Source organism: Vanacampus margaritifer, chromosome 19, assembly GCF_051991255.1.
Source record: "Vanacampus margaritifer isolate UIUO_Vmar chromosome 19, RoL_Vmar_1.0, whole genome shotgun sequence".
Taxonomy (NCBI): Eukaryota; Metazoa; Chordata; class Actinopteri; order Syngnathiformes; family Syngnathidae; genus Vanacampus; species Vanacampus margaritifer.
The window spans coordinates 10465402-10486473 of NC_135450.1; the positions used below are offsets into that span (position 1 = coordinate 10465402).

Below are 21072 nucleotides of genomic sequence, written 5' to 3' on the forward strand. Positions count from 1 at the left end.
CCGTTTGTGCTATGAAAAATTCCAATGGTGTCTGAAAGCTAAGCCCTTGTGCTTTATAGAAAAGTACTGCCATTACGGTAATTTTAGTCATGGAAGCCAGGGAAGTCAGTAAGTCACGACGAAAAACAGCGAGATTTTCAGACATTTCTACATCAAATTGAACAAAAAAAAAAATAACAAGAAGGTATGTACAACGACACTTGTATCACATGATGGCTTTTTATATAACCTAGCAAGTCTGTGACTTTGCAGTACGTACGTAATTGTGGGTGACGTTTTTCTAGAAAAGTTACATGTTGCCACGCCATGTTTGTATCTTATTGTTTTTTAGTGTATGTCTGTAGTTCACAGTGTGTGTGACTAGCTGAATAATGAACATTACACTAAGTTCAGTTTGTTTTGTGATGAGGGACATACATTGCATTACAGTCTCTCTTTCTCTCTCTCTTTGTATAAAAAAAACCCCTCACCTTTTATATACATTTGAACAAAAAGTGGCACGTCCATAATTATTCATACCCTTTCGCCTAAAAAATCAATAGAAAAGCCTTTATTATTATGGCTATTACTGCAAATAAAACATGTATGTCTGTTTGTAGTTCACAGTGTGTGAGACTAGCTGAATAATGAACATTACTCTAAGTTCAGTTTGTTTTGTGATGAGGGACATACATTGCATTAGTCTCTCTTTCTCTCTCTCTTTGTATAAAAAAAAATCTCACCTTTTATATACATTTGAACAAAAAGTGGCACGTCCAAAATTATTCATACCCTTTCGCCTAAAAAATCAATAGAAAAGCCAAAAGGCTGTTACTGCAAATAAAACATGACTCGGCGGATATTGCTATTCATCTTTAGCGATGAGCTCTTCTTATCACCCTAATCATTAGTTCCCTCCACAGATTTTCAACTGAACCACTTCTTAACCACTTTTACAATGTCTTTTGGGATTTTGTCATGCTAAAATGTCCACATATTCAAAATTTGCCTGGGGTATGAGTGATGTCAGGCTTGACTCTTAAGTCCCTTGATCGGGTGTCCCCTTTTTCCACAACTTCCCTACTTATTGGTAGACATGCCTACCAAATATCAAGTTGCTAACTGAAACTGGTTTAAAACCTCAAGGACTCGTTCATCTTTAAAGGATCCCTGGGAAGCTCAGTTTCCGGTTCACTTTTAGCCGTGGTAACGATTACTTGTTGCGTGGCTAAAGCCAACTAAGCATTATGACGTCAACTAAATTCAAAGTGTGATCACTCTTTTGATTTGGACGAAATGAAACTGTTTTACGATCACCACAGATAAGCCCAAACGCATCACAGTCACTGCGATTTGTTTGACACTTAAAAAAAAAAAAGAGAGAAAGAGAAAAGACGAGACTTTGCCCCGCTAAACACGTGAGCACGATTACTAAAACGCGAAAGTTGTGGCCCGGCCTTGTTATCGAAACTATAGATGATGAACTGCTATCCAGCGCGAGGCGGTTACAGCTTGTTTACAGATGGGGTGGCGAGGGAGAAGCGGAAAAAACAAAGCGACTAACGGCGAGGTGGGGCTATCAAAATAAAAGACACAGATGTGTTGTTTGCAAGAGAAAATTATTAAAAAGTCAAGTTTATTATTTCGATTAAACTAGTGTACTTGTAATGTCAAGAGTTTTGACAATAAATTACATAAAATATCCATTTCAACGTGGCATATGTTTTACTTTGAAAGCATATCCGTTATATTGTCTCTTTCGTCTCGTCTGCTGCACTGTTATTTGATTTGTTCACTTAGCTGCGGTTCGTATCACGCCCCGGGCGTTACTGCGTTTATTTTTTGATTTGATAATTTTGATTAATCCGAGTTAATGTCGGCGGTATTGTTCGGTGGTGGTCGCTTGGACGGCGATGGCTTGGAAGGCTCGTGGCGAGGTTCGTGACCGCGCATAAAGATGCCTTTGTAACCTAACCAACTGTCCTCTCCTCCATCCTGAACCTTTCCATCGCCGCTTAAGAAGGTAATTAAGGATCATACTAGGTTTACACGTTCTAAATACTGTACTGGAAATAATGTGCAATTTGTCCATTTGTTATACCGGTCACCGACCGTACATCCGGGGATTTGCGTGACATTAATGCACGTTGGCATTTTATTTACCCCAAAAAATCCGCGATCACCATTAATGTAAATGTGTGTTTTCAATAGCATTTACATGATGTACATACTTACTCGAAATAATGAAAATGTGCCTTTATTCAATAACCTGACCAGAGTAACGGTATAGCACTTTAAAGGACTTTCAGTACAAGCGGGAATGGACTATATGCACAAATAACTTCCGCATTCGACGTATGAGTGCACCCAACCTTCCGGTGCGGTGCGGAGTGTACTGTTGATGTGATGTAAAAGTCTAAGCCTAAATATTTAACCCACGAAGAACAGGAGTCGCGCCTTGCTTTAATACTATGTCTATCAGAATTTTAAAACTACTAATTAGATCACCCAGAGCCGTAAATTTAACGGCTTGAGCTCTGCTAATGATGCTTTAGCCTCCTCATCGTCCAAGTCTTCTCCTCTTCGTCGACGGGGTCCGACGATCTCTGCCTCGTCAATATTTTGAAGCAGATGCAATGCCTTTACTGAGATTTTCCCGCAAATATGTCACGGCTATTTGTGCATAGAGTTCATTTGGGTCAAATGTATTTATTTCAAATAACCTCGTCACCGTAATTTCTAAATGTGTGCTATTGACAACATTTACATTGCACGTGACTATTTGAGTGACGTATGTACACGAAATAATGTACTGTATGTTCCCTCGTTGGCGTGTGCCAGTTGTTAGACTGTCAACAATGGAGGACTCCCAAGTGACCCTGACTGTCAGAGGAGAAACATGTCCAGGTTTGTGCAACCCGGCCGTCACAACATAAAAGTACAAATACACTCAACCCCGTCAGATTTGCAAAGTCACCTACTCTAATTTCGGGTTTCAACTAAATATATTTGCTATTGCTTGGTCCCTAACACCAGCGAACAGCGAGGGTGGTTGACTGTTGTTTTTTGTGCTGTGTCATCTTTATTTTTCAAAATGTACACTCCTGAATGTTTTTCAGGCGAGGTGATTGCCGTGGTTGGGAGCTGCGAATCCCTCGGCAGCTGGAGCCACCAAAAAGCGGTGGTCTTGAACGCCCTGAGTGATGAAGGGTTTGTGTAAAATTGATTGTTCTACAATTCCACAAAAATGTTTGTTTGTTTTCATCGTGACTGCAACGTCCTCCCTTACTCCTTCAGGAATACATGGACGACAACTGTCGCTATTCCAAGGGGAGTCGAGGTCAAGTACCGCTACTTCAAGGGCTTCTTCCTAGAGGCAAAAGTGAGTTGTCTTCTGTTAATGCACTGATCCCTTAAGTCAAATGTCATGTAATAGTGAAGTTGTAATCAGGTGTGAAGAAAATGTGTGGAAAAGTTGCGATGTTAAGTCTAAAAGTGTACTTACTGTATACCTCTAGAACAGGAAAGGAAAGGAATGTCGGTGATGTTTTCTGTTGAGAGACACTCCTACCAGGCACATAAAAAAAATTCCCAAGTCTCTGTGTGGACAATTAAACGTTAGCAACAATGTGTCATCAAAGGCTGAGTATGGTAGTTTTTTGAAAGAAAGAATGGTAATACAAATTTCCATTTCTGATAGTTCCTATAGACCAGGGGTGGCCAAATTCGGTCCTCTAGAGGCACAATCCAGCCTGTTTTCCAAGTTTCTCTCCACTAACACTCCTGATTCGTGATCAGGATCGTTTTCAGGCTTCTGCAAAGCTTGCTGATGAGCTGATCATTAGATTCAGCTGCGCTGAAGGAGGGAGACATGGAATACAGGCTGGATAGTGGCTCTCGAGGACCGAACTAGGCCACCACTGCTATAGGCAAATACAATAATTCACTGTTGCATCCTTTAAAATGCCGTAAACAGCCTCTCCCTGTTCCTTGCCTAGAGCAAAGATTTAATTCTGCCAACATGACTAAGCATACTTGTTTTCCATCTTGTGACATGTCCAAGCACTATCTAGCCGATGCCATGGATGTCTTTTGGCAGGCCCAGGAACAATCTTGTTTTTCCTGTTGTGACTGTGAATTACTGAATCATTCTCCAAAACAATTTTTTTTTAATATTGACCTTCACTTCCTATGAATGTCTTGAGAATAATTATCTAGGGGAATCTTATTTTTGCCGCCCGCGTGAACTTTACTACCATAAATAACAAGATAAGCTAATGCTGTGTTTCGCTATGTGCACAGGTAGACTAAACTGTTGATAAAATATTTTTGTGTATTTATTAATATATATATATATATATATTTTTGCACAAATAAGTGATGGTACTTCAAAATTAGAATGTTGTCAAAATGCTTTATCTGTGGCGGAAAGAGGTGCGAGGGCTGAGGGGAGGAAAGTATTTCCATGTTTTCATCTTCTCTAACAACCCCCCACTTTTCAGATATGCACCCTCCGCCCAAGGTGACCGATGGTCTAGTCTGAGCCAGAGATGACTTGAGGAGCAGACATTTTACTCATGCTGTGTGCATTAAAATTGTGGGAAAAAAAGCCCCAACAACAAACATTGTACTTGCAGAGTGCGGGCGAGCCTTGTCAGGTGATAGTCAATGTGTGGGAGAGCCATCATCATCCCCGCACCGTGAGCCCCACAGGTATGACAACAGGCGCACCATGTGCTTGGCTTGGGCAAAGCGTGTTAATAAACTCCTTGTAGAGTTAAACAAAAAAAAAAGAGTCACTTGTTGGCTTATGAAAGCGATGAGCTAGGATTCTTTCTGGAACGAGCTTTTGTCACACAGTAAACGCTGCAGTAGTTGCTTGGGGTAACAAGCACAATGCTGCCATGTGTTTGCTCTTGTAGATCAAGCTAGTTCTAGATAAGACTTTTGCATAAACACGTTTGTCACCACACCCTAAATTAGTGTTACGTGATTATTCTTGGTTGTGAATGCTTTTCTTTTTATATCTGGTGGGGTTAGCGGGTGAGAGGCCAAGGCATCATGTTCAGAGCATGTCCTTTTAATAGTTGCAATTCAATGTTAACTAACATTCTAATTGTATTATTATTATTATTAAGCTAGTAACTATTAACACTTATACTGCCAAGCAGGGGCAGTAAATCCCATTTTTTCTCTGCTTCTTCTAATGCTGTTATACTTCATTTACAGCATCTCACCTGAGTGTCGACGACGGGCAGTTTGGAATTCACAGTAAGTCTAATAGTCAAAATAACAAAATGTCATCAAATAGCTCGAAAATATAACATCCCCAAATTCATCACCAGATGAGTCAGCAAGTTTTATATTTTTTTTTAAGATGAGTGTCTATTTAATTGATTTTTATTGTCACTGTCCGGTAAAAATCTAATTTGTTTTTTACCTTAAAAATAATATTGGGGATTAAGTAAATAATTTTTTTGCTGTTCATTTTAAATGTAAAATAGCATGATTATCCCCACCATAATAAATACCATACCTCTAAAACTGTTAAGGAGGAAATGCCACTACCTTAGAAAGCTTTTTTTTTTTCTTAAAAGAGGAATTCAATCCCAAAAAATTCTTTACAATAATATTTTCTATACATGGTATTCTGATTAATATTGCATATGCGGAATATGAATGAAACAGCAAAATCCACCCATTGCAATGCATCACAAGGGGCAGCCATTTTGCCACTTGCTTTCGACTGAAAATGGCATCACAAACACTCAAGGATCAGCTAACGACCAATCATGGTTCACCTGTTACCTGAGTTTGGTCATGTGACGTTCGCAAGCTGAGCCGTGATTGGTCGTTTCCCAAGCCCTGAACAACTGCGATGTCATTTTCAGTTAACAGCAAGTGGCAGTACAAGACAAAATGGCCGCTTAATTCGTATTCCACAAACCCAATATTAATTATAATGTTGTGGTTATACTAGTGGGGGCGCATATAACATTATTGTAAAGAAAATGTTTGGGTTTACAATCCCCTTTGAACTTTTCAAAATTTGTCTATAAAACAATAAAACAATACAAAATGTTTATTTTACATCGTCACATTGTGTGAGGCCCTTAGATTAACACAGAACTGAAATTAAGCATAAAAGATGTCCTTCCTCATTTCAAAAAGCCCCATCCGATAATCTTCATTGTCAGCAACTGCCGCGGAAAAATGTGGCCACGCTTATTTACTGTGTCCGCCCGCGCCCTAGATGGGGTCAAGAGTGTCGACATCGGCTGGCTCACGTGCCAGACGGAGATTCGCTTGCGTCTGCACTATTCCAAGACGTCTCCGGTGTCCATCACCAAGAAGAAATTCAAGAAGTCCCGTTTCAGGTAGGCCAAATCTTAAATTTCCAACACACTCTTGGGAGAACATTTTCAGCCTAGAGCGACAACATGACTCCTCCTTCATTTGTAATAAAACACAAACACTTAGCAGGCGTTTCCCCCGCTGAGTCTCAAATGTTTTGTCTCCCTTGATGGAACATAAATGTGTTTTACATCATGCTCAGGAGTTGGCTTTGTTTTTAACTCATTCACTCCCAGCCATTTTCACTGAAGCAACCCCCTTTGCTCCCGGCTGTTTTACTGGATTGTGACTGATTTTGCAAGGTCCACAGACTATTGTGTTCTATTGCTATAAAAACATGGAACCTAAAAGTATTATATTTGTATCGGTTTTCCGTTTTGCAGCAGTTAGCATTAGAATATAGCTAAGTTTCATCATTATTCACAAAGAGCTTTTTGCAACATGGCCCTGGCTGATCTCTTATACTCTGATGTCACCTGCTGGCCGTTTTTTGTAATAACTACCATTGCTTTAAGCGACCTCTACAGGCCAGAAGCTGCAACAATGCTCTATGCTCTAGCATAAAAACCGTATAAATATTTTTGAGACCATGCCAATATTTAAAATAGAACGTGTTTTTACGTTTTTTCGAAATAAACCAAATGAGAACTGCCTTGTAACGTAGCTTGTATCTTTCCAGGATCAAACTGACGCTGGAGGGCGTTGAGGAGGAAGATGAAGAGGATGAGGAGGAGGCTGAGAACTCACACAGCCCGACATCCCCGCACACCACCCTGGAGACCAGCATGATCAGCCCCAAATGCTACAAGTCCCGCCACTCGCAACCCGAGTGCGGCTACGCCCTGGCGCCCTCGCAGTGGACAGAGTACAGCATCCACAGCATGGACCCCGACAACCTGGAGCTCACCTTTGAGTTCTTCGAGGCAAGAAAAACCCACCTGGGTCGATGTGACGAAGACTTTGAAAGGCTTCTTCTAATAGCGGCACTTGCAGGAGGATCTGGGCGAGCACGTGGTCCAGGGCGACGTTCTCCCGGGGCACGTGGGCACCGCCTGCCTCCTCTCCTCCACCTTCCTGGAGAGCGGCAGGGACCACGGCCTGGTCACGCTGCCCATCATGGGGCGCAACTCCAGGCAGACCATTGGCAAAGTGCGGGGTAAGGAATGTGAAAAGATGGAGGACGAGACGACAATGAGGAAGAAGCCTTAACCATTTGTCGCATTGCAGTGGACTACCTGGTGATCAGGCCAATCCCGGGGTTGCAGTGTGACATGAGCGCCACCTTCACCAAGTACTGGAAGAAAGGAAGGTCCCTGAATGTGGGCCACCGGGGAGCTGGCAGCACGCACACCGCCGCCAAGTATGTACAACAAAGCCCCGCCCTCGTCGTCGTTCCTCATTTGTGTTTATCTGTGGAACCTACGCTCACTGTTATGGAGGACCAAAAATGGCAAAATAAAAAAAATTAATATTAAAAATTAAAACATTAAATAGAAAAAAAATAATATAAATGGAAATAAAAACAGCTAAAATATATAAAAGTACAAATAAATGCAAAAATAAAAAAACTAGATTCAAAAAATAAAAATAAAAACAGCTAAAATATATAAAAGTACAAAAAAATGCAAAAATAAAAAAAACTAGATTCAAAAAATAAAAATAGATTTAAATGTCAATCAATAAACAAAAACGCTCTGCTCTCATATGTATTTCATGCTGCAGACACTATTAGCATTACATTTTTAATGAAATGTTATTCAAATGAGGGGGCGGTCCTAAGTTTGTCCTGGGTTGAACTATTAGCCGATCGACATTTCAGTCTATGTGGGGCTCACAGCAAGGGAGAATTTACACACACGAAAGAAACAATGGACCTTGTGAAGTTGTCGAGTTCGGCGACAGTGGACAAGCACCCTCATTTGAATAACATTTCATGACGCATTTGATGCTGACAGCGTACGCAGCATGAAATAAATTAATACGAGAGCTGAGCGTTTTTGTTTGATTGACATTTAAATTTATTTATATATTTAATTTGGAATTTATTTCCACATTTATGTTTATATTTGTAGTTCTTCAAATGCCTTTTTAAATTTTTATTTATGTGTATATATTTTTGTCATTTTTATTTCCATTTATATATATTTTTTTATATTTAAATATTGAATTATATTTTTGTATCCGTTTTTATTTTCACATTTATTTATTTATTATTATTATTTTTTATTCTTTATTTTGGCATTTTTGGTCCTCCATAACTATCCCACCTTAAGGTGCCGCCAGAGAGGTGGCAATTGGTGTCAAGGAAGTATATTGAAGTTACGCACCTTACCTTGTCTCTAAGATGAGTTTGAAATGTATATTACCGGTAGACTGTTTTGAGAGCATATTAGGTATGCTCGTCAGCTTCTCAAAATGCACTATTTATGTTTTTCAGGCATCACAGGGTGCGAGAGAACACCATCGCTTCGTTTAAGAGCGCCGCCAAGCACGTATGTCTCTTGACCAAGGCAGCGCGACCTTTTGTGCAGTGGCAATGTTGAAAACCACACGCTTATGTTTGGACACACGCAGGGGGCCGCCTACGTGGAGTTCGACGTCCACCTCTCCAAGGACGCCGTGCCCATCGTGTACCACGACCTGACGTGCTGCATCGCTACCAAGAAGAAGGTAATGACCTTGAATTGAGCTTACAAATTTGACACGGTAACATTCAGCAATGGGGGGAGGTTAGCTATTTGCTATTCGCTATCTCTACGTACAAGCAACCTTGGTCACAGTGACTTTTACACAGTCATGTAGAATTATACGCATGCCAAATGTGAAAAACAATCCTTTAGCTTGACTTGGATGTCCGTTGTGCGTCTTTTTTTTTCTTTTTTTTTCAGAAAAATGACCAGACTCTCGAGCTAATTGAGGTGCCTGTGAAAGATTTGACATTTGATCAGCTGCAGCTTCTGAAGGTAAACACCACACACCTCAGATGATTTATTTATTTATATATATATTTTTCATAGCAATAATTTTTAGGGCCCGACTGATTAATTGGCCGCCAATTGGGCCAAATGGCCGATTTATTTTCCCCATAAAATGTTATAAACGTTATTGATGAAACCCAAAGTTTCTGACGCTTTGAAAGTACCCTGAACACACCATTTTGCTCACGTAGCATTAGCAGCTAGCAAGTGTGTAGCGTATGGTTTTCTGGTTATTCTGTTGCCCCCCCCCCACGCGTTCTTTAAGCTGTTTAATGACATCCCCACTGTATATTTAAATACACAACATGCTTTGTTTTTAAAACATCGCTAGCCTGGCGCTAATGCTAAAAGCCAAGGGAGGATCCCATTCAAATGCTAACCGGAAGTTAGCATCAACCTCGAGAGTGTTTTTCCCCCTTAAATAACGAATATTCACACACAAACGCCCATGGTAACACATACACACAAGTAAGATAACACTACGCAAAGGCACAAATTCTTCCCAATGTGTGAAAAACGAATTATTTGAATAGAATTTAATCGTAACTTTCTTCTGTACTCACTTTAAGTGTGTAAACCATGGATACACGGCACCACACTGCCCCCAAGAGGCCAAAACTCACAGGAACAGTCAGTATTTGTTTTTTTCGGTTGCTATTATTTGACTCATCCCTACGATGACACGTTTAAGTAGTTGAGCAGCTTTAGTCATTTAAAAAATTCAAAATTTTGAAATGACATGGTTTAAATCATGATTTCAATCTCAATCAAATAATTGCTATTTTTCCAGCCCAATTATGTACTCTAACCATATACAGTACAGCGGTTGTAAACAAGTAGGAATGGTTTTATTATTGACACATTAATCTATACAATAATCTTGTATCATTCATGAAATTTGTTGATAAGGTCATGCTATGGACTTGTCATTCAAAGAGTAAATCTTAATAGCAAAAGTTAATTTTATGCATTTTATATATATATTTTTCCTGCCAAAAATCGGTATCGGCCTCAAACAGTGCATATCGGTCGGGCCCTAATAATTTTTATTGTTGACAGTTATAATATGAAGCACAAAGGTTAAAACTGTGTTAGTGCACACTTGTGAGATTGCTGTGGCGTTTTCAAGGCTTTTCCGTTTAGTGCGTGTCGTGTTTGTGTTGTTTACTCAGCTGGCTCACGTCACCGCCATGAAGGAAAGCGATCTCAAAGGTCTGTTTTTTTCTCTCTCTCTCTTTTTTCAAAAGCTGATTCACACGTGACACGGAATGAACGGAACGCATCTGACGGAGCGGTGTTTTTTTTTTTTGTTTCAGACGTGATGGAGGACGAGATTGACGAGATTGACGAGCATCAGCCCTTCCCGTCGCTTTCGCAGGTATCGAAAAGTGAGCATCAATCACTTGTTTTGACTTCTCTCCATTGATTGAAATCCTTCCTCTCCGTCCCGCCGCAGCTCTTCCACGCTCTCCCGGAGCAAGTGGGCTTCAACATTGAGCTCAAATGGATCTGCCAGATGAAGGTGACATGTTAAAAAAAAAAAAAAACGGAGAAAGGAAAACCCAAATGTACAGGAAAGTGTTAATCGTTGGTTTGTGCCGACAGGATGGGTCATGGGAAGGCAACATGTCGTCCTATTTCAATATGAACAAGTTCATAGACATCATTTTGTCCTGCGTTCTGCGAGAAGGAGGCAAACGACGTATCGTCTTCTCTTGCTTCGACCCCGATGTCTGCTCCATGTAAGCTTATATAGCGCTTCAATTTATAACAGAACGACTTGATCAGTCAAACTGACAAACAAACTTTACTGAAATACTCAATTGGCAAACATTTAAATGTGACTCGCTTTAGGTTAACTAACTTCCAAATAATTGAAACAAAATTATACTATTTAAACAAACATGAATTAAGCTAGCATGAAGTTAACTTGCTTAATGTCAACTCATTCAACTGATTTAATGTTAACTGGTCTAAATTTAGTCGCCTTTATCCAAGTAACAAACTAGCTCTAATTTAGCATGACTAATTTATTAACTTAACTAGAATGCATTAATCTTACCGAAACAATTTCATTTTAAATGGTCTAACTTACAAGTCACATTCATTGAACTAACAAACTAGCTGTAATTTAGCATGACTAATGCACTTATTTATTTAAATTGAATGTATTGATGATGTAATGATTTTAAGCAAATTTAACAGCTGTATTTTTTTTAACAAACTTATAAAAAAATAATAATCAGCAACTATTAACTAGCAACTAACAAGTTAAATAGTAACTTTTCAGTTAACTATCTTAATGTTACTTTGTTTATTTTAACTTAAATTAATTTAACTAGTCAACTGACTTAACAGTTTTATATGAATTTGACACATAGCTGTCAAGATTAATCGACAAGTAATCGATTATCAAATTAATTGACGACTATATTAATAATCGAGTAATCGTTTGGAGAAAAAAAAGTGTAATTTAAAATTGTCCAAATCCTCTGATTTCAGCATATCAGCAGTAATTGTTCACTGATTTCTGTAGTTCTTCATGAAAGAAGACTGATTGTGTGTTTAATCAAAGTAAGACATTCACAAACATCTGTTTTTACTTTGGAAAACAATGATCGAACCGGTAACATAGTACATCAATCCTTTTTCTTTCTTTTTTTTAAATCAATATACTAATATGATGTACAAAATAAAAAACAATTACTTGTTAACAAACAATCATCAGGGAAAAAATGCTTTTGTAATACACTTAAATGCAAAATTAAAATGAATCCGATTAATCAATTGAATAATCGATTCTAAAAAATATTCGATAGTGACAGCACTAATTTGTCCCATCTTCATCTAACCCAACTAGTTTAACTCCCCAACTAGCAAGGTTGGTCACCACCCTTCCTGCCTTAACTGAATGCTAACTATCTTATATGTTGCAACTAAACGTAACCCCCAATGAACTACTTAACTTGCACAGACTACCCATGTCCTAACTAAATAACCGCCGGCTGTTTTGCACAGTAGATCCATATCAATATTTCTTCCCGTGTGTGTCCCTCAGGGTGCGCCGCAAGCAAAACAAGTACCCCATCCTTTTCCTGACGCAGGGCATCTCCAAAAAGTATCCGGAGCTGATGGACATCCGCTGCCAGACCACCGAGATCGCCATGAGCTTCGCTCAGAGCGAGGACATCCTAGTACGAGCCCCTCGTCCCCCCCCCTTTTTTAAAATGAGCGCTATTCCAGGGATCTGGATAACAACAAATGTCCCACCCAGGGCATCAGCGCTCACACTGAGGAGCTGCTGACCAACGTCAACCTCATTGGGGAGGCGCAGGGCAAAGGCCTGGTGGTGTTCAGCTGGGGAGACGACAACAACGAGCACGAGAATAGGAGGAAGTTGAGGGAGTGGGGCATCGACGGACTTATCTATGACAGGTATGTACGCCCCACCCCCCTCCCCCTCCCCCTTCTTTTTTTTTTTTTTACAGCACCTGATTTTCAGTGCTCTAGGTCAGGGGTCACCTCCATTTCCGAAACTGTTTTCAAGGCTCACAAGTTTGTTTTGTAAGCAACCTCGGGTGACCTTTCCTCCGCTCCTCCTTCCACATTCCACTTCAATCCAGCATTGCCTCATGTTAACTCTTCTTTTTTTTTCCCCACCCCACCCCCACCAGAATTGCAGACGTCTCCCCGCCAAATCCTGAGTCGAGTCCCCCAGATTGCTGTAAAGTCTCTCTGGCATTTTTAGCGCTTGGGTGTCCCCTCAATGATAACGCAAGACAGTTGACGTGTCATACGCTACTTATTAACCCTCAAAAGAACATAAAAGATTTGGTCAACTGCCTTGACTTATCATTATATATTATATATGGACTGTGGCATAACCTCCCCGCGGGCTGGGTTGCTTCAAATGTCAATGAATGGCTTTTGCATGAGGCACTTGGTGTGTTGAATGCCTTTTCCACTCGAACCCATGCCAAGCTTTAGACAGCTGTTACTACATAAATCCGAATGAGTCTTGTCAAACGTTCCAAATTCCCAGCGCTAACTTGAAATGCATAGTAATCATATGTCTATTTAATTAACTTCACAGTTTTTAGTGGAACACTGAGCTTTGATCTCTGCAACACGTGATCCTGCCGGGGTTAAACATGATAGTCCTTAAAAGGGATTACAGCCTTGCTTTACTTTAAAAGCTTAAAAGATCACCAGCCTTCTGCCTCACCATTTGGGATACTTGGCTGTGACAATATCAAAAAAAAAAAAAAAAAAAAAGACCAAGATATAAAATACGCATCTCTTGTATATCCTTATCTATTGAGACACAAAATTGCTGCAGGGCAGGGAAAAAAAAAGTTTTCTGGCACATAAGCACCATTCTGAACTCTTGATCCTACTTGCCATTCCGTTGGTGCGCTATTCATGCAGAAAAAAAAAAAAGTCCAATTGTGCTTCGGTTCCTGGTTAGGTTGGGATTAGGATTGGGTTTTTGGTTAATGGTTGAGTTTATTTCGGGCTGGAGCTAGTGATGAAATGGCCTCAGAAATAAACCCTGCAGTTCAGTAAATGTACATAGCCCAAGCTTAACTCATTCAAACTCTTAAAACGTGTAAATACGTTTTTTTTTTTTAACTCATTCACTGCCATTGACGGCCATAGACGTCAAAAATTCATTTGAACTATTTTTAGTTTCTTTTTGTTCCCACTTTTGTTAACAAGTGTATGAAAACCTAGGGAATTTTTTTTGTACATTTAGACCAGATATAAAATTTGTGATTAATCGGGAGTTAACTATTGAAGTCATGCGATTAATTACAATTTAAAAAATATCACCTGATGCCCTAATTTTTTAATAATCTTTTCTTTTTATGAAAAAAGATTATTTAAAAAAAGAAAAGATTTAAAATTAGGTCGTCAGGCGATTACATTTTTTAGTTAACTCACGATTAATCACAAATTTTATTTTGATTTTAATAAAAACTTTTTTTCTAGGTTTTCATACTCTTGTTAACAAAAGTGGAAAAAAAATTAAACTAATGGAAATAGTTCAAATGAATTTTGGACGTCTATAGCCGTCAATGGCAGTGAATGAGTTAATACTTTGTCTTTCACTCCCAAAAACGTATTTTTTTTTTTTAATGTTTTTTGCAGAAGGCTTCGATGTAGTTTCTGACATGAAGAGGTGTCTTAAAGCAATGGTAGTTATTACCAAAAAACGGCCAGCAGGTGGCAGCAGAGTATAAGAGATCAGCCAGGGCCATGTTGCAAAAACAGTTTTGTGAATATTGATGAAACTTCGGCATATTCTAATGCAAATTGCTGCAAAACGGAAACAGATACAAATTATTATTTTTTTCCTGATGAAAGAAGAGCCTCTAATCTTTCTGTTGGTAGGTTCCATGTTTTGATAGCAATAGAACACAATATTCTGTGGGCCCTTGCAAAATCCGTCACAATCCAATAAAACAGCCGGGAGCGAAGGGGGTTGCTTGAGTGAAAATGGCTGGGAGTGAATAAAACAAACTGTTTTCTATGGAGCCCCTGAAGTGACATGAGGGAATGAATGCAGTTAGCCATTTTAGACTAAATGAATGCAGGTTTGTGTGCGTTTTTGCTACAGTCAACAAAAATGGGTGCATGAGCATACTTTTTTTTTTTGTTTTTTTTTGCCTCATGCCCATTTTTTTTTGGTATCTTTTATATGCAAACTGCTCTTTAGCTTAATGAAAATCATGCATATGAAAATGTGTTGCTCACACCGGTTAATACAAGTATTTCTTGCACTCATCGCAAATTTTTTTTTGTTGTTGTTGTTTCTCCAGGATCTGCGAGGAACAAGCAGAACAGTCCAACATCTTCCAGGTGGAGGCGCAACACTCCTTGCGGGAGGTCATCACAGAGGAGACCCTCAACAGTCCCGCCTGCTCCTGCTACTCCATACCGTGCCCCACGGTGTCGTGCGGTGCCGGCAAGGAGCGGGCCTGCAGCGGCAGCGCCGAGTCCGACTCGGGCCTCAGCTCCTCGTAGCCCCGTCAAGTTCTCACGAAAAAGGGATTGTGTGTTTTGAGTTAGGACTTTCACACGCACCTCCGTTTATGCGCACAAAATGGCCACCGCACAGTTTGATTGTAGCGATCATTTTAGTCTGCAAACCCGGATTTTAAGCAGGGATCTTAAAGTGTGATATTAGCCATTGCAGCACTTCATACACACTTGATGTATTTGAAAACACCCGTAAAAAAAAAAAAAAACGCAAGCATAAAATGTGTATGAAATAATGAAAAATGAAAACATTGCTTTTTTTTTTTTTACTTTTAGTCTCACATGCTGTAAATTGTTTAAACACTTGTTAAATACTCAGTAAGTGTATTTCAACACTAATAAACCCAAAAATTATTAACAAAAAAAATCAATTATATATCAGGACAGCGATAGGTGATGTAGTCATAGCATGTGCCATTATTTTACATTTATTTTTTGCATGTAACCATTTACTTAGAGCAGGGGCAATGAGCCTTTTTCAAATAAGAGCTTAAATTTTTCTTTTTTGTTAGCCTGTATTTTGTTACATTTTAGCTTCTTTTGGTTTGAAGTTGTTTTGCAGATTGTGCAGGTGGCCTTTTCATGAATTTCTGACGTAGGGGTGATCATTATATTGCACTTTAAACGTTAAAATGCAACACGTCACCTTTTAAACTTCATACAAGTTGAGTGTGGTACTCAATGATTCCACTCCTGATGATTTATGACATACTGGGTCATGCAACTATTATTCTGAGCCTTTATGGTGGGTGTGTGTGTGTGTGTGGGGGGGGGGGGGACTTGCTTTGCCTTCTGTTACATTGTTTCTAGTTCCCCACAGAACAGTGCAAGCCCCAGTACTGTACTTTATCGCATGGTGATGTATATCACACAATGTCTTGTAATGATGCACACAAGTGATTTTTTGCAACGGCGTGTGAACAAGTATGGTAAGCCTATACTTAAATTAAAGAATCAAGCTGAACCTGTTAATGTCACGTGTTTACTTCGTCTTGGCCAAGAGACAGATGACTAAGATTGGTTACAATACACGGCTATGTACAGTCAACAAATTACTTCATTTTGGGTAGACTTAACCGTGCGTTCCATATTAATAGTAACGTGAGTTGTAAACGTCTGGCGCCACCTGCTGGCAAGAATTTTCTGCTACTTTTTCAAAAATATATATTTTATTTGTTATTAGAGATAATTTTTCTCACTAATGTATACGAAACCATTTTGTGTAAAATTAAATATAGGACTCGATATTGATATTCTAGTCGCTTCTGCGCGTGTTAAAACGTCCGTATTTATTTACATTGAGCTGGGAGTTGTAGTTCTCTTCCACTTTGAAGTCATGCGCAGACGCTGTAAAGAACTACAACACCCACGATGCACCACCAAACCCACTAACGGGCACACTACTGCGTAAACCTGCCGCCCTCTAATCCCTGCTCTGACAACTCAATCCCCTGCGGTTCTTTTCAGCGTCCAAACACAAAATTTATAATCTAAAAACATGGACAACAGCGGAAAAGAAAAGGAAGCAATACAGCTCATGGCCGACGCTGACAAGAAAGTCAAGTCGTCGGGTTCTTTTTTGGGAGGGATGTTCGGCGGGTAAGGAAGCTGCTCTGTGATATATTACCTGGCAACATAATTGGCACACAGCCCGTTTCCATACGCATAGGACCGGCTTTTTAATTTAATAAATGACATAAAACACAAATAAATGTAGATACTAAAACCACACGGGCGTCGACGCGTGTTGTTTATGCTAACTCACTGATTAGCCGCTACTTTTAAACAAGCTAGCTCGTCATTATTATTTTTTAATTTTTACGACATTCCCCCTCCCTTACTTTATGGTTGCTATCTAATCATTGAAAGAGCGAGTTTGGCACCACATTCTCTTTACTTACTAGAAATTTAGCTTTGAAGTGGACAGAGTTAGCATTATTCAGCATTTTTACTGTTTAGTTTAATATGTGATGCAGTAACACTAATTTAATAAATAAATTAATGATAAAATTAATGTGTACTAACGCTGGTAAGTCTGTGGCTGACCATGCAGTGATGTCATATCCCTTAGCACGATTGAGTCTGGTTTATTATTATTATTATTACTATCAGAATTAACTCTCCAGAGGATGTACTCAAATCAATAGGTTACACGATGCACGGATTTATTGAAGCGTCCTGTACCATCTCTCTCTTTATTTTCTACACAGAGGACATCACAAAGTGGAGGAGGCCTGTGAGATGTACTGCAGAGCGGCCAACATGTTCAAGATGGCCAAGAACTGGAGCGGTGAGATAATAACATGAATAATAAACAAAAAAAAAAACACACCTGCAATTTTTTGTATTTATTTTTTTGCACAGTACTTTGAGATGGTGCCGCCAAGTTAATGCTGACCCAGACTACTAAATGATAACACTTTTTTTCATTTTTTTTTAGCTGCCGGTGGAGCGTTTTGCAAGGCGGCACACCTCCACATGCAGCTGCAGAACAAACACGATTGCGCCACCAGTTTTATCGACGCCGGGAACGCATACAAGAAGTCCGATCCCAATGGTGAGCCTCCGGACCGATGACATCAACTCTGAATGCTTAATCTATAAGGTGATCCAGATCAGCACACATTAGAAAATGAGTGCTCAAACTAGTGGATTAACAAGGCAAACTACAGTGAAGCCTCTATGGTGGAACATAATAAAAAAAATAAAAAAAACTTTTAATAATGGTGCAGGGGATAATTCGTCACATTTTAACATGCTTTTTAACTTCTGTTCTTTCATGTTAGCTAACACTTTTCATGTCTTAACATTTGCCTCCTCCTCTTCCTTTTCCTCTTCTTTATGCTGCCAAAAGAGGCAATCAAGTGTTTAAATGCTTCCATCGATATTTACACAGACATGGTAAGAAATCAGAGTACATACGAACCAGACAACTCATTGGTTACACAAAATAACAATATCCAATACAAAAACTGTTTAAAAAGATCATGCGAAATGTGGATTGACACTGATAGACCAGGTATTCATTTAACTAGTAAATAATTCATTTAATAATAAATCATTTCTAGGGAAGATTCACCATCGCCGCCAAACATCACATCAGTATCGCCGAAATCTACGAGGCCGACCTGGTGGACATCGAAAAAGTACAATTATGATTTATTCTGGAATTATGTCACACAATTGCGTGCGTATGCGTTAACGGGGTTTGTTTTCCTTCTGCAAAGGCGATTGCACATTATGAGCAAGCGGCGGATTACTACAAGGGAGAGGAATCGAACAGTTCGGCCAACAAGTGTTTGCTGAAGGTGGGGGCCTACTGTGCTCAGTTGGAGCAGTACCAGAAGTCCATTGAGATCTATGAGCAGGTAAAAGCTTAGCCTACTGTGTGGCCAAAATGGGGCATGGCATTGATCCTTGTGGGACACCAATGACTACAAATGTTTGCATCCTCAACATGTGTGTGCACAATTAATGTCATCAAATGGTGTGATTGCTATGTGTAAATGAGGATTAATGATGTTTATGAATATTCATATACGCAGGTCGGCGCCAACACGATGGACAACCCGCTGCTTAAATACAGCGCCAAGGAGTATTTCTTCAAAGCGGCGTTGTGTCATTTCATCGTGGACGAGCTCAACGCCAAGGCAAGTGTCCTTTAAATTTATTTATTTATTTTTTATTTTATTTTTTTTAAACGGCTTCCTTGACACCGGTTGTAAAATGTTATCTCATCTTGGTGTGTCCCCACCGCAGATTGCTGTGGAGAAATACGAGGAGATGTTCCCGGCTTTCTCCGACTCCAGAGAGTGCAAACTGTTGAAGGTAGCCACGATTCAGTGTTTTTTTTTTTCTCCCCTCATTTTTTTCGTTTAAATAACTTATATTTTGTTGTTATTGTTAAGAAATTGCTGGAGGCACATGAGGAACAGAACAGCGAGGCCTTCACAGAGGCGGTAAGTCCGTTTTAGGAGGTTTGATTTTTAAATCCGAGAGATGGGTCAGTTTGTTCTTAGAGGAGGTAAAAATGTGTAAGTAATCGCTGTAGACTACAGTAAATCCCTGCTAACCGGAGTGGGTAATTGACACCCCACCCTTTAACTCTTTGACTGCCAGACGTTTTCAGAAAAGGGATGCCGTGGGTGCCAGCCGATTTAAGCATTTTGACTGATCTTTCAAGGTCCACAGAAAATTATGTGTTTGGACTATGGAAACACACATACTACCAAATGAAAGATTGGACTCTCATCTTTCATCAGAAAAAAAAGTTTGTTTCTACCTTATTCCGTTTTTCAGTAATCAACAATAGAAAATGGTTAGTTTCACCTCTGTTTTGAAACAAACGTCTTTTAACGTCTTTGGCACTCCTCCATAGGATTTTACTAAACGTTATTTAACGTTTTTGGCAGTCAAAGAGTTAATATTTAAAGGCTTACAGATTAGGATGCATTTTTTTTCTCCCATTGACGTGGCTCCGCCCCCCCCCCCCTACAGGTCAAAGAGTTCGACGCCATCTCGCGTCTGGACCAGTGGCACACTACCCTGCTGCTGCGCATCAAAAAGACCATCCAGGGCGACGAGGGAGACCTCAAATGAGAGACTGACGGGACAAAGGAGTCACGCGCATGGTTCCCCCAACACAGACACGCACACATGTACACGCCACAGCATTGCTTTTAACAGTAACGCTTCCCTCCAAATCCAATCGGAATGTAAAGCATCTTCACGTCCACTCCTCTCGTGTGGAGGACTGCTGCGTACCTTTTTACTCATTTTATTATGTTAGTCATTCAAGTGTATGTTTTTATTCGGCATTTTAACTCCATGTTGTTAAAAGGGTGTGGTAGTAAAGAAACAATTGGTGCTGATCATATCGTCGCTGTCCTGTGAAAAACACTTATGTCCATTTTTGACATTTTTTTTACATTTATGGGAGGAAACCGAATGCAGACTTCCCAAAAATGTAAAAAAAAAAGGGACATAAGTGTTTTTCACAGGACAGCGACAATATGCTTTTTATAACTTCATTATTGGTACTTTTGGCATTGCAACAAGTGTGCCACAAAATCCATAAAAAGAAACTGAGTGAGGGCAGTGGACACTATGATGGCAGAATAGAAGCACTTGTAGCCGATTGCCATTAAGTCATGAGAATGGCTTCCTCAATCTTGTTTCTTTTTTGGTCACACCTACAACACGCGGAAGACTCCTCATCAACGATGCATTGAAAGTTAATGGAAGTGCACTAAAACCTTGCTAAAAGGCTCCAAAACTGCTTATTTTAACTCACCAATTCAAAACTGTTTGGAGCAATCATAAATATGCATTAGATTTTATTTACATTTTATTCCCAAATACGTTTTGACGATGTACTCGCGGGTTCAGAAAGTCCAGAAACGCGTTATGAGACTGTTATGCATAACATCAGCCACCTGATTATTTCTTCTCTATGTGATTGTAATACCTCAGGATTGTTTTATTGTTCTGACCGATTTTAGGCTGCCATTTTGGGAGCTGTGTCATTCCATGACATTTCCCCTTCCTTGCTAAGCATGCCCCTCCTCCCACCCGTGTTGCTTCCAATCACTTACCAAAGTATCCTTCTTCTGGGGAAAAACAAAACAAAACAAAAAAAACTGTGCTTGTGCGAATGGACAATAAAGTTGTATTCTATCCCTATTAAGCTCTACAGCTGTTTATACACCAAATCATGCAA

At 39.6% G+C, this 21072-nt stretch overlaps 2 protein-coding genes across 5 annotated transcripts; both read left to right on the top strand.

Annotated features, from left to right (window-relative positions):
* The first annotated feature begins 59 nt into the window (after positions 1-59).
* gpcpd1 (glycerophosphocholine phosphodiesterase 1) lies at positions 60-16317 on the top strand. 4 transcript variants are annotated; one of them, XM_077553267.1, is made up of 20 exons: positions 60-184; positions 2821-2886; positions 3099-3189; positions 3277-3361; positions 4617-4692; positions 5209-5250; positions 6233-6356; positions 7013-7256; positions 7327-7489; positions 7561-7693; positions 8771-8825; positions 8908-9003; positions 9222-9296; positions 10484-10523; positions 10628-10689; positions 10768-10833; positions 10917-11053; positions 12370-12505; positions 12586-12746; positions 15134-16317. In XM_077553267.1, exons 2-20 carry the CDS (start codon positions 2838-2840, stop codon positions 15336-15338), a joined length of 2040 nt encoding a protein of 679 aa, XP_077409393.1. In that variant the 5' UTR covers positions 60-184; positions 2821-2837; the 3' UTR covers positions 15339-16317. The 4 variants fall into 4 exon arrangements, with proteins under 4 accessions (XP_077409393.1, XP_077409394.1, XP_077409392.1 ...); XM_077553268.1 differs by lacking the exon at positions 60-184 and adding an exon at positions 1351-1549; XM_077553266.1 differs by lacking the exon at positions 60-184 and adding an exon at positions 1656-2002.
* Positions 16318-16726: 409 nt separating this feature from the next.
* On the top strand, positions 16727-21035 carry napbb (N-ethylmaleimide-sensitive factor attachment protein, beta b). The gene is made up of 10 exons (XM_077553271.1): positions 16727-16952; positions 17564-17643; positions 17794-17910; positions 18208-18254; positions 18422-18499; positions 18581-18721; positions 18899-19003; positions 19113-19181; positions 19262-19312; positions 19851-21035. The coding sequence occupies exons 1-10, from the start codon at positions 16852-16854 to the stop codon at positions 19950-19952; spliced, it is 891 nt and encodes a 296-aa protein (XP_077409397.1). The 5' UTR covers positions 16727-16851; the 3' UTR covers positions 19953-21035.
* Positions 21036-21072: the final 37 nt, after the last annotated feature.